This window comes from Lonchura striata, chromosome 24, assembly GCF_046129695.1.
Source record: "Lonchura striata isolate bLonStr1 chromosome 24, bLonStr1.mat, whole genome shotgun sequence".
In the NCBI taxonomy this organism is placed as follows: Eukaryota; Metazoa; Chordata; class Aves; order Passeriformes; family Estrildidae; genus Lonchura; species Lonchura striata.
Window position 1 is genome coordinate 2,067,273 of NC_134626.1, and position 14,830 is coordinate 2,082,102.

At 47.9% G+C, this 14,830-nt stretch overlaps 1 protein-coding gene across 1 annotated transcript in view; it reads right to left on the reverse strand.

Annotated features, from left to right (window-relative positions):
• Nucleotides 1–2,515: 2,515 nt before the first annotated feature.
• Nucleotides 2,516–14,830, reverse strand: part of ACAP3 (ArfGAP with coiled-coil, ankyrin repeat and PH domains 3) — a 45,480-nt gene continuing 33,165 nt past the window's right edge. The window contains exons 14-24 of the mRNA XM_077788102.1: nt 14,530–14,641; nt 12,494–12,702; nt 11,514–11,583; nt 11,311–11,405; nt 10,184–10,398; nt 9,088–9,195; nt 8,080–8,172; nt 7,321–7,535; nt 6,809–6,918; nt 6,066–6,176; nt 2,516–5,598 (exon numbers count right to left, since the gene is read on the reverse strand). Of these exons, the coding sequence (XP_077644228.1) occupies nt 5,451–5,598; nt 6,066–6,176; nt 6,809–6,918; nt 7,321–7,535; nt 8,080–8,172; nt 9,088–9,195; nt 10,184–10,398; nt 11,311–11,405; nt 11,514–11,583; nt 12,494–12,702; nt 14,530–14,641 (1,486 nt within the window). The 3' untranslated portion in view covers nt 2,516–5,450. The remainder of the gene's footprint in view (nt 5,599–6,065; nt 6,177–6,808; nt 6,919–7,320; nt 7,536–8,079; nt 8,173–9,087; nt 9,196–10,183; nt 10,399–11,310; nt 11,406–11,513; nt 11,584–12,493; nt 12,703–14,529; nt 14,642–14,830) is intronic.

The following is a 14,830-nucleotide window of genomic DNA, read 5'->3' on the forward strand; positions in this document are numbered from 1 at the left end:
AGACAGAGTAAATATTTAACAAAATAAAAATCCATTTAGATTTAAGTGAAATGTACCACTTTAAGTTTGCTAAATATACTGTTTAGTCTAGTGACTGCAGGCCTAGCAAAACTAAAAAAAAAAAATACAAATTTCCATACTAAAAGAGAAAAGATTTTAAAAACTCCTCAAACCTTAAAACAAACAAAGCAGAGTAACCCAAAAGTTCTTACTGTACTTTCTAACAACAACTAAATACAAATATAAATAACTATGAATATAATGTGAAATCAGCAAAATAAATATACATTAACCTATTATAAAATTCTACACATATAGAAATTAGTAAAAGTAATAAAAAAAGATCAAGAGTTCTCAGAGGTATGCATATCCATTAAAAAGAATAAATCCCAACATACGTCCACATCGCTAGAAATAAAATCTTTATTAAAATTATAAAGTTGATAAAATTATAAAGTCTTATAAAATTTAATTTTTCATCCACATTTCCAAACGGGCGCTCCGCCACCACCGAGCGCCCCTCGCACACCGCCCCCTGCCGGTGAAACCGCGCGCTGCAGGCACACCCCGACCCCGCCTCGCCTCCCGCGAGCTCGCAGCGCTCCCTGCCGGTGAAACCGCGCACTGCCCCCCACAGCCCTCCGGCCCGCCCCTGCGTGACGTCACCGCGTCGCTGCGCCTACCCCGCCCCTCGCGCCTCAGAAAAGACCCCAAGCTGTAGTCGTCCAGCCAGACGCCTGATCGAAATTCCGACGGCAATCCCACGTTTCAAAATCAATCCCCCGCGGCGTCCTCCGGTGCGGCTGCACCGTGACAGCAGCACCGCCACGCAGCGCGTGCGGCGGGCCCACAAAAGAACCGCCAAAACCAGCCCAAATCGACCCTGTCCCGAAAGGCGCCATCTTTGCCCCGTCACGTGACGCATGGGGTCCGCCATCTTTGTCCCATGTCACGCGACATAGTGGACACCCCGCCATCTTTATCCCACGTCACGTGACACAATGAACGCCGCCATATTTGTCCAGCATCACGTGATGCAATGGGCGCCGCGATCTTCGCATCATATCACGTGACACAGTGGTAGCAGTCATCTTTGTCCCGTGTCACGTGACATAGTGAGCGCTGCCATATTTGTCCCACATCACGTGATAGTGGGCGCTGCCATCTTTTTGTCCCATGTCACGTGACACAGTGGGCGCCACCATCTTTGTCCCCATCCAGGAATTGCTAAACTTAAACCAGGAATTGGTGAAGAACCAGGAACTGGTGAGGAATTCAAAAACTCAAACCAGGAATTGCTAAAAACCTCCAAAACTCCAACCAAGAATTGCTAAAAAACTCCAGAATTCAAACCAGGATTTGGTAAAAACCTCCAAAACATATCACAAAACATATCACAAAAAGAGGAACTCCAAAACTCAAACCAGGATTTGGTAAAAACCTCCAAAACTCAAACCAGGAATTGCTAAAAAACTCCAAACTCAAATTAAGAGTGGGTGAGAAACTCAAACATTCAAACCAGGAATTGGTGAGGAAGTCAAAAACTCCATTCAGGAATTGCTAAAAACCTCCAATTCTCCAATCAGGAATTCCTGAGGAACACAGAAATTCCCTTTTCCCCCCAGGCAGGAATTCCGAGCATTCCTTGAGCAGCTCCTGGGCTTTCCTTGCACCAATCCTGGATTTTTTCTGATTTTTTGCTGTTCCCGATCCTGAATTTGGTATTTTCCTGATATTTCTGCTGTTCCTGATCTCTCAATCCCAAAATCCTCCCTCCAAGTTCTCTCCTGGGAGCTGCAAGACAATTAATTAATGATGATTAATGAATTAATTTGATGATATCAGAGGTATTTTCCAATTAATTTTCCATTTGATGCCCGGCACAGCTCAGCTTCTCACAGATTTTTTTCTTAAAGGCATCAAAACTTCCACTCCCATTTTTTTTTTTTTCTTTTAAATATCCAAGAAATTTCCCAGCTCCGATGCAGCAAGGCTGGAATAACCTGAAATAACCCCGGAATATTGAAAATTCCAGCTGGAATCAGAGCCCGGAGATCCAAACCCAGACTGGATCCAAGTCCAGGCACTTGGGTCAAATAAAAATTCCCCCAGATCCCAAAAAATTCCAAGGATGGAGGATCCTGGTGGCTGAAGTGATTTTGCTTTTAAATTCCTCCTGTTAAAGGTGGTTCAATCCCAGAGAAAACACTCTGGAAAAACAAAATGAATGGGAAAAATAAAAAGGAGAATGGGGGAAAAAAAAAACAGAAAAAAAATCCAATTTAGGGCAAAAATTCCAACCAGGATGGTACAACACAAACCCAGCTGTGCTGCAGGCAGGAAAAATAAAATATTCATATTTTCTTTCACCTCCCTCAGAGCCTGGAAGTGCATTTTGAGAACAGAAATTGAATTTTCTGTGCATTTTCCCCGCTCCCCCCTCCAGAATTTGGCGCCCACACCCACCCAGGAACCCCCCCCAAGGAGCAATAAAAAGTCCAAGAAACACAGGAAATAGGGAGAAGTGCATCCTTCACTTTTGTTTTTCCTGGAGAAATGTTTGGTTTGGGGATTCAGGGCATTGATCTCAAATTTGAGGCTTTGGATGCCTCAGGAGCTGTGACATGAACACAAAAGGGAAAAAGGAGGGGAAGAAAAGGGAACAAAAAAAAGGCAATTTTTGGAAAAATATTCCCTAAAAACTCTACAAAGGGGGGGAAAAAATCCTGACATTAAATACAGACCAACTGCATGGAATAAAAATTGCACAGTCCTCTGGGCACATCAATAATAAGAATAAATTAAATACTTAACAATTCCACGGATTAAAAAAGACAGCACAAAACCCTTAACAAAAAAACATTAAACCCCCCCCAAAATACTGTCAGGTAGGAAAAGTGCACCAAGTTGCTTTTTATACATTGACTCTAAATATTTAAAAGTACCAATACATCTTAAATAAATCCATTGTCTGGCAAGATGATTCTTTTTGCATCGATATTTACATTTTTTTCCCCAACTTCAGCAGTGAGTCTGAGCTTCCAGGGTGCAGCCTGGCCAGGATTTCTGGCCAGAATTCCCGGAAAAAAAGTGAAATAAAACGACCCAAAAAGCGGAAGTCGCGGTTTTGCTCGGTTCTCAGAAGGATCAGTCAGGTTTTTAACTCCTAAAAAAGGTGGTGAAAGCAATGAGGGGCTTGAAAATCAGTTTGAAGTTGGTTAAAAAGTCAAATCATGGCCGTGCTGAGTGGGAAATTCTCCTGGGGAAAACTGGAAAATGGTGGAAAATGGTGAAAGTTCTCCTTCTCTCTCGAGAGTGAAGAAATTCTCCTTCTCTCTCAAATGTGAAAATTCTCCTTCTCTCTCAAATGTGCTTTGCTCTCAAGAGTGAAGAAATTTTCCTTTGCTGTCAAATGCGAAAAAATTCTCTCTCAAATGTGAAAATTCTCCTTTGCTCTCAAATGGTGAAAATTATCTTTCTCTCTCAAATGTGAAGAAATTCTCTCTCAAATGTGAAAATTCTCTCTCGAATGGGAAAATTCTCTCTCAAATGGGAAAAGTCTACTCCTCTCTCAAGACTGAAGAAATTCTTCTCTGTCAAATGTGAAGAAATTCTCTCTGAAATGTGAAAATTGTCCTTCTCTCTCAAATGGTGAAAATTTTCCTTTGCTCTCAAATGTGAAGAAATTCTCTCTCAAATGTGAAGAAATTCTCTCTCCTAAATGCAGAAATTCTCTTTTGCTCAAATGTGAAATTTCTCTCTCAAATGTCGAAATTCTCCTTTGCTCTCAAATGTGAAAATTCTCCTCCACTCTCAAATGTAGAAATTCTCTCTCTCTCCGATGTGTAAATTCCCTTTCTGAAATGTGAAAATTCTCTTTCTCTCCCACAAGTGAAAATTCTCCTTTGCTCCAAGAGCTTTGAAGGCCCCTGACAAGACTCAGCACCGAGAAATCCCCGCGTGGAGGGGCGGGCAGGGTGGGACGGGGCTGGAGAGGGAATTCCCTGCAGGGCTGCCCCAAATCCCAGATCCAGGCTGGGATCAGGGCGGGATTTGGGGTCCTGGAAAGCTCCAGGGGCTGGGCTGGGGGCACCACAGGGAGCTGGGGGGTCCTGCTGGGGGGACACAGGGATTTAGGCTGGGCTTAGGGGCAGGATCAGCTCCCAACCCGTCCTAGCTGAGCCAGGATTGCAAGCCTGGGATTTAGGCTGGGTTTGGGATTTGGGATCAGCTCCAAACCCATCCTAACTGTGCCGGGATTGCAGGCCTGGGATTTAGGGTGGATTTGGGAGCAGGTTGGGATCTGGGATAATGGGATTCTGGGATAATGGGAATTTGGGATAATGGGATCTAGGATAATTGGATTCTAGGATAATGGGATTCTGGGATAATGGGATAATTGGGTTCTGGGATTCTGGGATAATTGCACCAAGCAGCTGGAGCTGGTTTCCCTCCCTGCCCCGAGCCCATCGCCAGCGACAGGGATCAGCGCTGCTGCTTCCAGAAATTCCAGCAGGATGGGAACCCTTCCGGGAATTCCTGCAGGATGGGAATCCTGGGAATTCCAGTGGGATGGAAATCCTTTCAGGAATTACAGTGGGATGGGAATCCCTTCAGGAATGCTGCAGGATGGGAATCCTTCTGGGAATTCCAGTAGGGTGGGAATCCTTTCAGGAATTCCAGTGGGATGGGAATCCTTTTAGGAATCCTGTGGCATGGGAATCCTTCCGGGCATTCCAGTGGGATGGGAATCCTTGCAGAAATCCAGCAGGGTGGGAATCCTTGCAGGAATGCTGTGGGATGGGAATCCTTCTGGGCATTCCAGCAGGACGGAAACAACGATGGCTTTGAGCAGCCAGGCAGCAGTCGGGGCAGCATGGCTGGTTCGGTCCTAAGAGCAGCAAAAGGCCAGGAGCCGCCGGAGATCCCGATCCTGATCCCAATCCCGATCCCGCCGGGCCTCTGGAGCATCCCTGCCCCAAAACCAGCCTGGGGGGCACCTCGGAGTCCTCCTGGGGCAGAGCAGGCTCCAGCCACGATCCCTGCTGGAATCCCAGGCCAGCGCCTCAGTCCGCTCCTGACGTTGGTGGCTCTCTCCTGGCCACAGAAGGTTTTTCCTTTTCTTCTCTTTTTGAGTTTTTTTTTCCTTATTTTTTTGGTTGTTTTTTTAACCTCTAAGCTCACCTCCCACACTCCACCCCACGTGCCACAACGTGCAGTCGCACCCTGGGAATCTCCTCCTCCTCCAAAAAAAAACCCCCCCAAAAAACCCCAAATTCAACCATCCAGTAGTCAAACATGAGAACTCAACCCCCAAAACCCCACAGGAAAACAACAAAAAAAATCAAAACTCCCGCAGGAGCGACGCCTGCCAGGGGGGCGCGGGCATCGCAACCAGCAGGGAAAACACAGAATATCCCAAATATCCGTGGCTTTGTCCAGGTTTGTCCCTAGGTCTCGTCGATGTTGAGGCTGATGAACTCCTGGATGCATTTCCTGTACTGCAGCTCCGTGGGGCTGCTGCCCGGGAACTGCCCGGGCTGCCCCAGGGGCCCCTCGGCCTCGCGCATCTCCTCGTTCATCCGCGCCAGACGCAGCCTGCGGGACAGGGCTTGGTCATTCCTGTTCCCCATGGAAGTGTTTCCTGGTGTTCCCAGTACTTCCCAGTGTTTCCCAGTCCCCAGGCAGCGTTTCCCAGTGTTCCCAGTACTTCCAAGCATTTCCAGTTCCCAGGCAGGGATTCCCAGTGTTCCCAGCATTTCCCACTGTTTCCCTGTTCCCAGGCAGTGTTTCCCAGTATTTCCCTGTTCCAGGCAGTGTTTCCCAGTGTTCCCAGGATTTCCCAGTTTCTGTGTTCCCAGGCAGTGTTTCCCAGTGTTCCCAGTATTTCCCAGTCCTAAGGCAGTGTTCCCCAGCCCTTCCCGGTGTTTCCCAGCCTCTCCTGGTGTTCCCCAGTGGTTCCCAGTGTTCCCTGGCCATTCCCAGTACTCCCCAGCCTCTCCCAGTGTTCCCAGTCATTCCCAGTGTCCCCAGCATTCCCGGTGTGCCTCAGGCCCGTCGCTCACAGGGTGACGATGTCGGCGTTGGCGGCGCTCACGGCGATGCTCAGCGGGTCCTGCCCGTCGCCGTCCGGCGTGTCCGGAGTGGCCCCACGCTTCAGGAACAGGCACACCTGCCTGGAAAAGGGAAAGGAATCATGGAATTCCTGGGGAATTCTAGAGGAATTCCAGCCCTGTGTGTCAGGAACAGGCACACCTGCCTGGAAAAGGATAATGGAATTCCTGAATTCCTGTTTCAGGAACAGGCACCCCTGCCTGGGGAACAGGAAGCCTCAGGGAAGGAATTCCAGAGGTACCAAATTCCAGCTCATCATCCTTATCCCAGGGTGCTCCAAACTGCCCTTGGGACACTTCCAGGGATGGGACAGCCACAAATTCCCTGGGAATTCCATCCCAGCCACAAATTCTCTGGGAATTCCATCTCAGTCAAAAATCCCCCAGGAATTCCATCCCAATCACGAATTCTCTGAGAATTTCATCCCAATCTCAAATTCCCCTGGGAATTCCAAACCAGCCCCTCCCCAGCCACAGATTCCCTGGGAATTCCATTCCAAACACAAATTCCCTGGGAGTTCCAACCCAGCCTGCCAAGGAAAAGCTTCCACGCCAATCTCCCGCCTCACTCCGCCTGAGCTTTTATCACACTCCAAAATCCGGATTTTGCAGCTGGATGCTGCCTATCTGGGGAGTGTCTGTGTTTTCCAGGTGGGAATTCCGCTCGGGAGCAGCGGGAACGCCGCGGCGCTCACCCGGTGTGGCCCAGGGAGGTGGCATGGTGCAGCGGCGCCCGGCCCCGCGCGTCCCGCTGGTTCACGTCAGCCCCATTCTGCAGCAGGAACTCACAGGCCAGCAAGGAGCCCTGGGAACGGGGGAAAAAATGGGAATTTTTGGTCAGTTCAGCCAGATTGGGCAATTCCCAGAGTTTTCACAAGAATTCAGCCAGATTGGACAATTCCTGTGCTCCAAGAAGAGAATTTCAGATCAGACAGACCAGACAATTCCCAAAGGGAATTCCCACACCATTTCACCCAGCCCAGACCATTCCCCAAGGGAATTCCCAGACCACTTCACCCAGACCCAATTCCCTAATGAAATTCCACATCAATTCACCCAGATCATTCCCAAAGAGAATTCTCACATCCCACACCATTTCACCCTGACCCGATTCCCAAAGAGAATTCCCAGCCCATTTCTCCCAGTCCGGACCATTCCCAAGGGGAATTCCCAGCCCCAGTTCCCAATGGGAATTCCCATCCCTCACCCCGCTGACGGCCTGGATCAGGGGCGTTTTGCCCTCGTCCTCCTCGTTGGCCCAGTTGACGTCGGCGCCGTGGGCCAGCGCCGCGGCCAGCGCCGGCAGCGCCCGGCGCCGCGCCGCCCGGCACAGCGCCAGCGCCGGCTCCCGCACCTCCTCCGCATCCGACGCCTCCGGCTCCAGCTCGGCCTCTCCACTCGAGTCCTCCGACACCTCGCACTCTGCGCGGGAGAGGGGAAAAATGGGGAAGGTGGGGGGAAAAGGGGGGAAGGAAAGGGGCAAGACAATGTGGCAAGAAAAAGGGGGCAAGAAAAATGGGGAAAGAGTTGGGAGAAGGAAGGAAAAAAAAGGAGTAAAAAAAGGGAGAGGAAGGGGAAATGGGGAAAGGAAGGAAGAAGGCGAGGGAAAGGGAGAGGAGGGATCAGCCGAAAGCGTCTCACTGTGTGCCACCCACCTTCCCCGGTGCCACCCCCTGTCCAGTGTCAGTGACACCCACCCTCCTCAGTGACGCTGTCAACCCATGCACGCTGTCACCCCCTGCCCGGTGTCACTGACCCTCCTCGGTGACGCTGTCACCCCCTGCCCGGTGTCACTGACCCTCCTTGGTGACTCTGTCACCCCCTGCCCGGTGTCACTGACCCTCCTTGGTGACACTGTCACCCCCTGCCCGGTGTCACTGACCCTCCTCGGTGACGCTGTCACCCCCTGCCCGGTGTCACTGACCCTCCTCGGTGACTCTGTCACCCCCTGCCCGGTGTCACTGACCCTCCTCGGTGACGCTGTCCACCACGGCGCCGAAGCCGAGCACGTCGGAGCTGCCGTCGGTGCTGCCGCCCAGGCCGCTGTCGCTGCTCAGACCTGCGGGGCCAACAGGACACAAACCACGGCCACCTGAGCACCGACCCTGCGCCAGCCCTGCCCGGCGCCTCTGCTCCAGGGCTGGGAGCCACGGGATCACCGGAGCCACGGGATCACGGGAGCCACGGGATCACCGGAGCCACGGGATCACCAGAGCCACGGGATCACCGGAGCCACGGGATCACAGGGTCCACCAGATCCATGGGATCACAGGATCTACAGGAGCCACGGGATCACAGGAGCCACAGGATGCATGGAATCACAGGAGCCACAGGATCACGGGATCCATGGGATCACAGGATCCACAGGATCAATGGGCTCCACAGGATCACAGGGTCCATGGGATCTACAGTATCACGGGAGCCACTGGATCCACAGGATCACAGGATCCACGGGATCCATGGAATCCACAGGATCACAGGGTCCATGGGATCCACAGGATCATGGGATCTACAGGAGCAATGGGATCACTGGAATCACAGGATCCACAGGATCCCAGAATCCACAGAATCCCAGAATCAGAGGATGCACAGGATCCCCAGGTTGGAAGAGACCTTCAAGACCATCGAGTCCAACCCTCCTAAGAACCCAAAATATCAGAAATTTGTGACCAAAGTCATCCCAGAGCAGCCAGAACCTTCCCAAGAACCCAAAATATCAGAAATTTGTGACCAAAGTCATCCCAGCGCAGCCGGAACCTTCCTAAGAATCCAAAATCTCACAGATTTTTAACCAAAGTCATCCCAAAGCAGCCAGAACCCTTCCTAGCCATTTCCTCTCTTGCAGAGGTCAACCAAAATCTTATTAAAGATAAAAATCTCAATAAAACCAAAAAACAAAAAAAAAATCCCCTCAAAAAAAAAAAAAACAACAACAGCAAAAAAAAACCCCCGAAATCTATTTTAAAGCACTTACTGCGAGGGCCGGAGCCGGCGCCGGTGTCGAAGTAGGAGAAGAGGGAGTCCAGCTCATCGGGGCAAAACAGAGAATCCCGGCAGAATTTCCTCTCCAGCGTGGCTGCTGCTTCACACGGGAAATTTGGAATTAATGGCCAGCAAAGGAGGGGATTGCCCAGCGGGGCCTGCACAGCCAGAGCCGGGGCTGCGGGCACACTGCCCAAAATATCTCAAGTTTCTGACCAAAGTCATCCCAGGGCAGTCAAAACCTTCCTGAGATCCCAAAATGGCACAAAATCCTGGCCAGAGTCATCCCAGAGCAGCCAGAACCTTCCTGAGATCCCAAAATATCTCAAATTCCTGACCAAAGTCATCCCAGGGCAGTCAAAACCTTCCTAAGTATATTAGATATGTAATAAAAATATATATGTATATCAGATATATATATTTAAAAGTATATTATATACGTATATAAATATATACATATATTAGATATATATATAATAAAAAGTATATTAGATACATATATATCTATATACATATATATCTTTATAATAGATATACATATATATCTATATAATAGATACGTATATTAGACATATATTAAAAAGTACATTAGAAATATATATGTATATTAGATATATTAAAAAGTACATTAGATATATATGTATATAGACATGTATTAAAATGTATATTACATATATATAAATATACACGTATATTAGTTATACAAATATTAAAAAGTATATTACATATATAGATATATATGTATATTAGATATTTATATATTAGAAAGTATATTAGATATACAGATATTAAAAAAGTATATTATATATATAAATATATATGAACTATATAAATATGAATATATATGAATATATATTCTAGAAAGTATATTTTATATATATAAATATAGATTAAATATATAAATATGGATATATATTAATACATATTTAAACGTATATGAATGTATATATTAAAAAATCTATGTATATTAGATATATCTAGATAAAGTGACACCCATGCCATCCCTCCCACCCATTTCCTGCCCGGCTCCATTTCCCTTTCCCCAGGGACGCCCTTCCCGGCCCAGCTCCTGGTCCCGGTGGCCCCACCTGAGGCCAGCACGGCGGCCGCGGCGCTCCCGGGCTCCTGGCGGAATTTCCTGCGCGCCGCCGGCGCCCGGCAGCCGCTGTGGTGCCGCTGGCACTTCTTGACGCACCAGCGGCGCGGTTTGCGCTCGCTCTCGGCCAACACCTCCCCGCCCGGCAGCTTCTTCAGGAACTTCTTCTCCACGTACTTCACCTTGATCCAGGCCTCCTTGTCCTGCCTGAGGGAGGGCAGCAGAACAACGGGGATTTAGGGCAGAACATTCCCGAGATCCCCAAATATCTCAAAATCCTGGCCAAAGTCATCCCAGAGCAGCCAGAACATTCCCGAGATCCCCAAATATCTCAAAATCCTGGCCAAAGTCATCCCAGAGCAGCCAGAACATTCCTGAGATCCCCAAATATCTCAAAATCCTGGCCAAAGTCATCCCAGAGCAGCCAGAACATTCCTGAGATCCAAAAATATCACAAATTTCTGACCAAAGTCATCCCAGAGCTGCCAGAACCTTCCTTAAATCCCAAAATATCAGACAAAGCTGCCATGAGCAAATGGAGCTGCTGTTCTGTGGTTTTGTCTACCTGAAGCCTAAAATTCCTATTTCTCATTCTTTAAAATGAGACATTTTGAGGTCTCTGGACCTGCCTTTCCAGAAAGAACGGGGTTTGCCCAAAGCCACCATGAGGGGATGGAGCTGCTGCTCTGGGATGTTTTGTCCACCTGAGGCCGAAAATTTCTATTTCTCAAACTTTAAAAAGTCTTTTTTTTTTTTTTTTTTTTTTTTCGGTTGTGTCAAATCACAACCAGAAGGTGCAGGGGGTGGTTGAGAGTGGAATGAGATGTTCAATCTCAGGTGCTTCATGCATTTCGGAGTCCTCAAATCAGGGATAAATCCTGCAATTCCTGGCCAATCCTGCAAATCCTGGCCAATCCTGCAATTCCCGGTAAATTCCTGCAATTCCTGGTTCCCAACCCCATCCCAAAGCCCCAGTGACCCCCACAAGAGACCAGCTCAAGTGAGTGGGATGGGATGGGGGCACCTGAGGAACCTGGAGCCCTCTGCAGCTGCTTTTCCATGGATTTGGGGTTGCTGTGGGGATCCCTGAACCTGCTTTTCCCTGGATTTTGGGCTCACCTGGAGCTCCCTGCTGTTGGTTTCTTCAGCCCCAGCTCCTCACACTGTGCCTCGTAAATCTGGTTCATGGTGCTGTTGCCCAGCTCACACATCAGCTGGAAGTGAAGTTCAGGGAGGGAATTAAAGCCTCAGGGGAGGAATTCCCCCTTTTCCAGGGAATCCCTGCATTCCCAGCATTTCTCCCTGGGAAATCCAGCACTCACTTTCAGCAGCTCTGGCTCCCAGGAATCCAGCGTGAGGGATCGGACCTTGGAGCAGTGAACACCCAGGCTCCTGTTCAGCCAAGAGGGAGAAAATCCAGGAATTATTACAATTCCACAGGCCCACAATTCCCCTAATGAGGTTAGGCCAGCTCTTAATTATCTCCCTGTGCAGATGGAGCTGAGCCAGGGGTTGTTGTGCAAATAAAAAACACAGGGACAATTTCTACTGGATCATGTCGGATCAAACACTGCAATTCCAGCTACACCACTTCCCCTGGGATCCTGCCCTCCATCCCTGGTTGTTTTCCCTGGGAATCTGTTAATCCATCCCTGGCTGTTTCCCTGGAATCATGCCCTCCCCAGCCCTGCCCATTTTCCCTGGGATCCTGCCCTCCATCCCAGGCTGTTTTCCCTGGATCCTGCCCTCCATCCCTGCCCATTTTCCCTGGGATCCTGCCCTCCATCCCTGGCTGTTTTCCCTGGGATCCTGCCCTCCATCCCAGGCTGTTTTCCCTGGGATCCTGCCCTCCATCCCAGGCTGTTTTCCCTGGGATCCTGCCCTCCATCCCTGGCTGTTTCCCTGGGATCCTGCCCTCCATCCCAGGTTGTTTTCCCTGGGATCCCACCTTCCATCCCTGCCCATTTCCCCAGGACTTTTCCCTGGGCTCCTGCCCATTTTCCCTGGGATCCCAACTTCCATCCCTGCCCATTTCCCCAGGACTTTTCCCTGGGCTCCTGCCCATTTTCCCTGGGATCCCACCTTCCATCCCTGCCCATTTCCCCAGGACTTTTCCCTGGGCTCCTGCCCATTTTCCCTGGGATCCCACCTTCCATCCCTGCCCATTTCCCCAGGACTTTTCCTTGGGCTCCTGCCCTCCATCCCTGGGCTCCCACCCTCCATCCTTGGCCATTTCCCTGGGGATTTTCCCTGGAATCCCACCCTCCGGGATTTCCCCGGGATTCCGTGGGGACGGCAGCACCTGTGGATGCCGGAGCACTCGATGCAGAGCAGGATGCCCAGGTTGATGCTGGCCCAGCGCGGGTCGGGCTGGCCGCAGTCGCAGCATCGCTCGTTGCCGGGGACGCTCTGCAGGCGCTGCAGGATCGGCTCCCCCTTCCCGCCGCGCTCCCGCGAGTCCGTGGCCGAGTCGATGCTGCTGGTGGAAGGGGAGGCGGTTCTGTCCAGCCTCTGCAGGCAAAAGCAAGAAATCAGGTTAGCCAACTGAAGAAAAAAAAAAAAAATTATAATTCTTATAAAGGTTTGTAGGGAAAAGCAAGAAATCAGATTTATACCAGCTAAAAAAAAAAAATTAAAATTTACAATTCCTATCAAGATTCGTAGGGAAAAGCAAGAAATCAGATTAACCAGCTGAATAAAAAAAAAATTGAATTTTACAATTCTTATACAGGTTTGTAGGGAAAAGCAAGAAATCAGATTTATACCAGCTAAAAAAATTTAAAATTTACAATTCTTATCAAGGTTTGTAGGGAAAAGCAAGAAATCAGGTTAACCAGCTGAAAAATTTTAAACCTTTGAATTCCTATAAAGGTTTGTAAGGAAAAAGCAAGAAATCAAGTTAACCAGCTGAAAAAAAAATTAAAGTTTTACCATTCTTATCAAGGTTTGTGGGGAAAAGCAATAAGTCATATTTATACCACCTGAAACATGGACAAAAATTTAAAACTTTACAATTCTTATAAAGGTTTGTTGGGAAAAGCAATAATCAGATTTACACCAGCTGAAAAAAAAATTAAAACCTTAAAATTCTTATAAAGATTTGTAGGGACATATGTGTAGAATTTCACAACAGGTTTATGCATATTTATTCTGCTGATTTAGACCTGTAATTGGTTTTTTATCAGGAAGAACTCTTGGGTCACTCCGTCCTATTTATTTCAAAATCTAAAAAAATCTCTCATCTCTTTAGCTTAAAAATTCACATTTTCTTTAACTAAAACAGTTTTATCAATACTACAAACTTGCTAAACTAAACAACATATTTGACTTATACTAACAAAGTTAAACCAGCACATTTCACTCCAATCTAAATAAATTTCTACCCTATTAATTTTTCACTCTATTTCACAGCACACCTGGAGAAGAGCAAACTCGGCTTGGTGTGATGCCTAAAATTTTATTTTCACTCTTATGTGAAGGGTGAGACCACACAGATACTGTAATTTATGTTATTACAATTAGAAGCTAACTATTTTTTAATTATAATATAAGTGTTTCTTGGCTTATTAGTTTGGTTACACTGTGTTGTAAATTATTGTCTCAGTGGCTGTAAATGCATGTACAAGGCAGTGTGAGCTTTCTGTCAGGTTTGGGGAATTCTTTACAAATCCATTCTTTATAATCCATGGAAATGGATTTGTAAAGAATTTTCTTTCTTGAACTGCAAAAAGTTTTGGAGAGTCTGTAAAAAGAACAGTTTTAAGAATTGTTTACAAACCCACTTCCCACATCTCCCCATTTCTGCTGAGCTGTAAAAAGAACAATTTTAAGAAATGTTTACAAACCTATTCCCCACAATGCCTCCCTTTTTGCTAAGCTGTAAAAAGAAGACTTTTAAGAATTCTTTACAAACCCATTTCCCACATCTCCCCCTTTATGTTAAACTGTAAAATTAACACTTTTAAGAATTGTTTACAAACCCATTTCCCACATCTCCTTCTCTTTGTTAAACTGTAAAATGAACACTTTTAAGAATTTTTTACAGATCCATTTCCCACATCTCCCCCTGTTTGCTGAGCTGTAAAAGGAACAGTTTTAAGAATTCTTTACAGATCCATTTCCCACATCTCCCCCTTTTTGCTGAGCTGTAAAAGGAACAGTTTTGGGAATTGTTTACAAACCCGTTTCCCGCATCTCCCCCTTTTTGCTGAGCTGTAAAAGGAACAGTTTTAAGAATTCTTTACAGATCCATTTCCCACACCTCCCCCCTTTCCCGAGCTGTGAAGATTTCTCAAAGCTCTGCACGAAGACAGTGTGGAGCCCTCTCTGCAGACCCACCTCGCTGTAGTAGCAGTCGGGGCTCTCGCGGTAGGCGGAGGCGATGCTGGCTTGCACAGCCTGGATCCAGGCCTGCCGCAGCTTCTCCGAGTCAGCCTGCAGCATGCAGCTCCTGCAACAGCAGGGAATGGGTGGGGAGAGCCAAAAATGCTGCCAGGCTGTGGGGCGAGGCTGCTCCGCTGCATCCTCAGCACGGGAATTGCAGTGGGGCAAAAATTTACACCACGAGGTTGGGGTGTTCCCATTCCAAACCTTCCAGGCAAAAATTTATGCCACGAGGTTGGGGTGTTCCCAGTCCAAA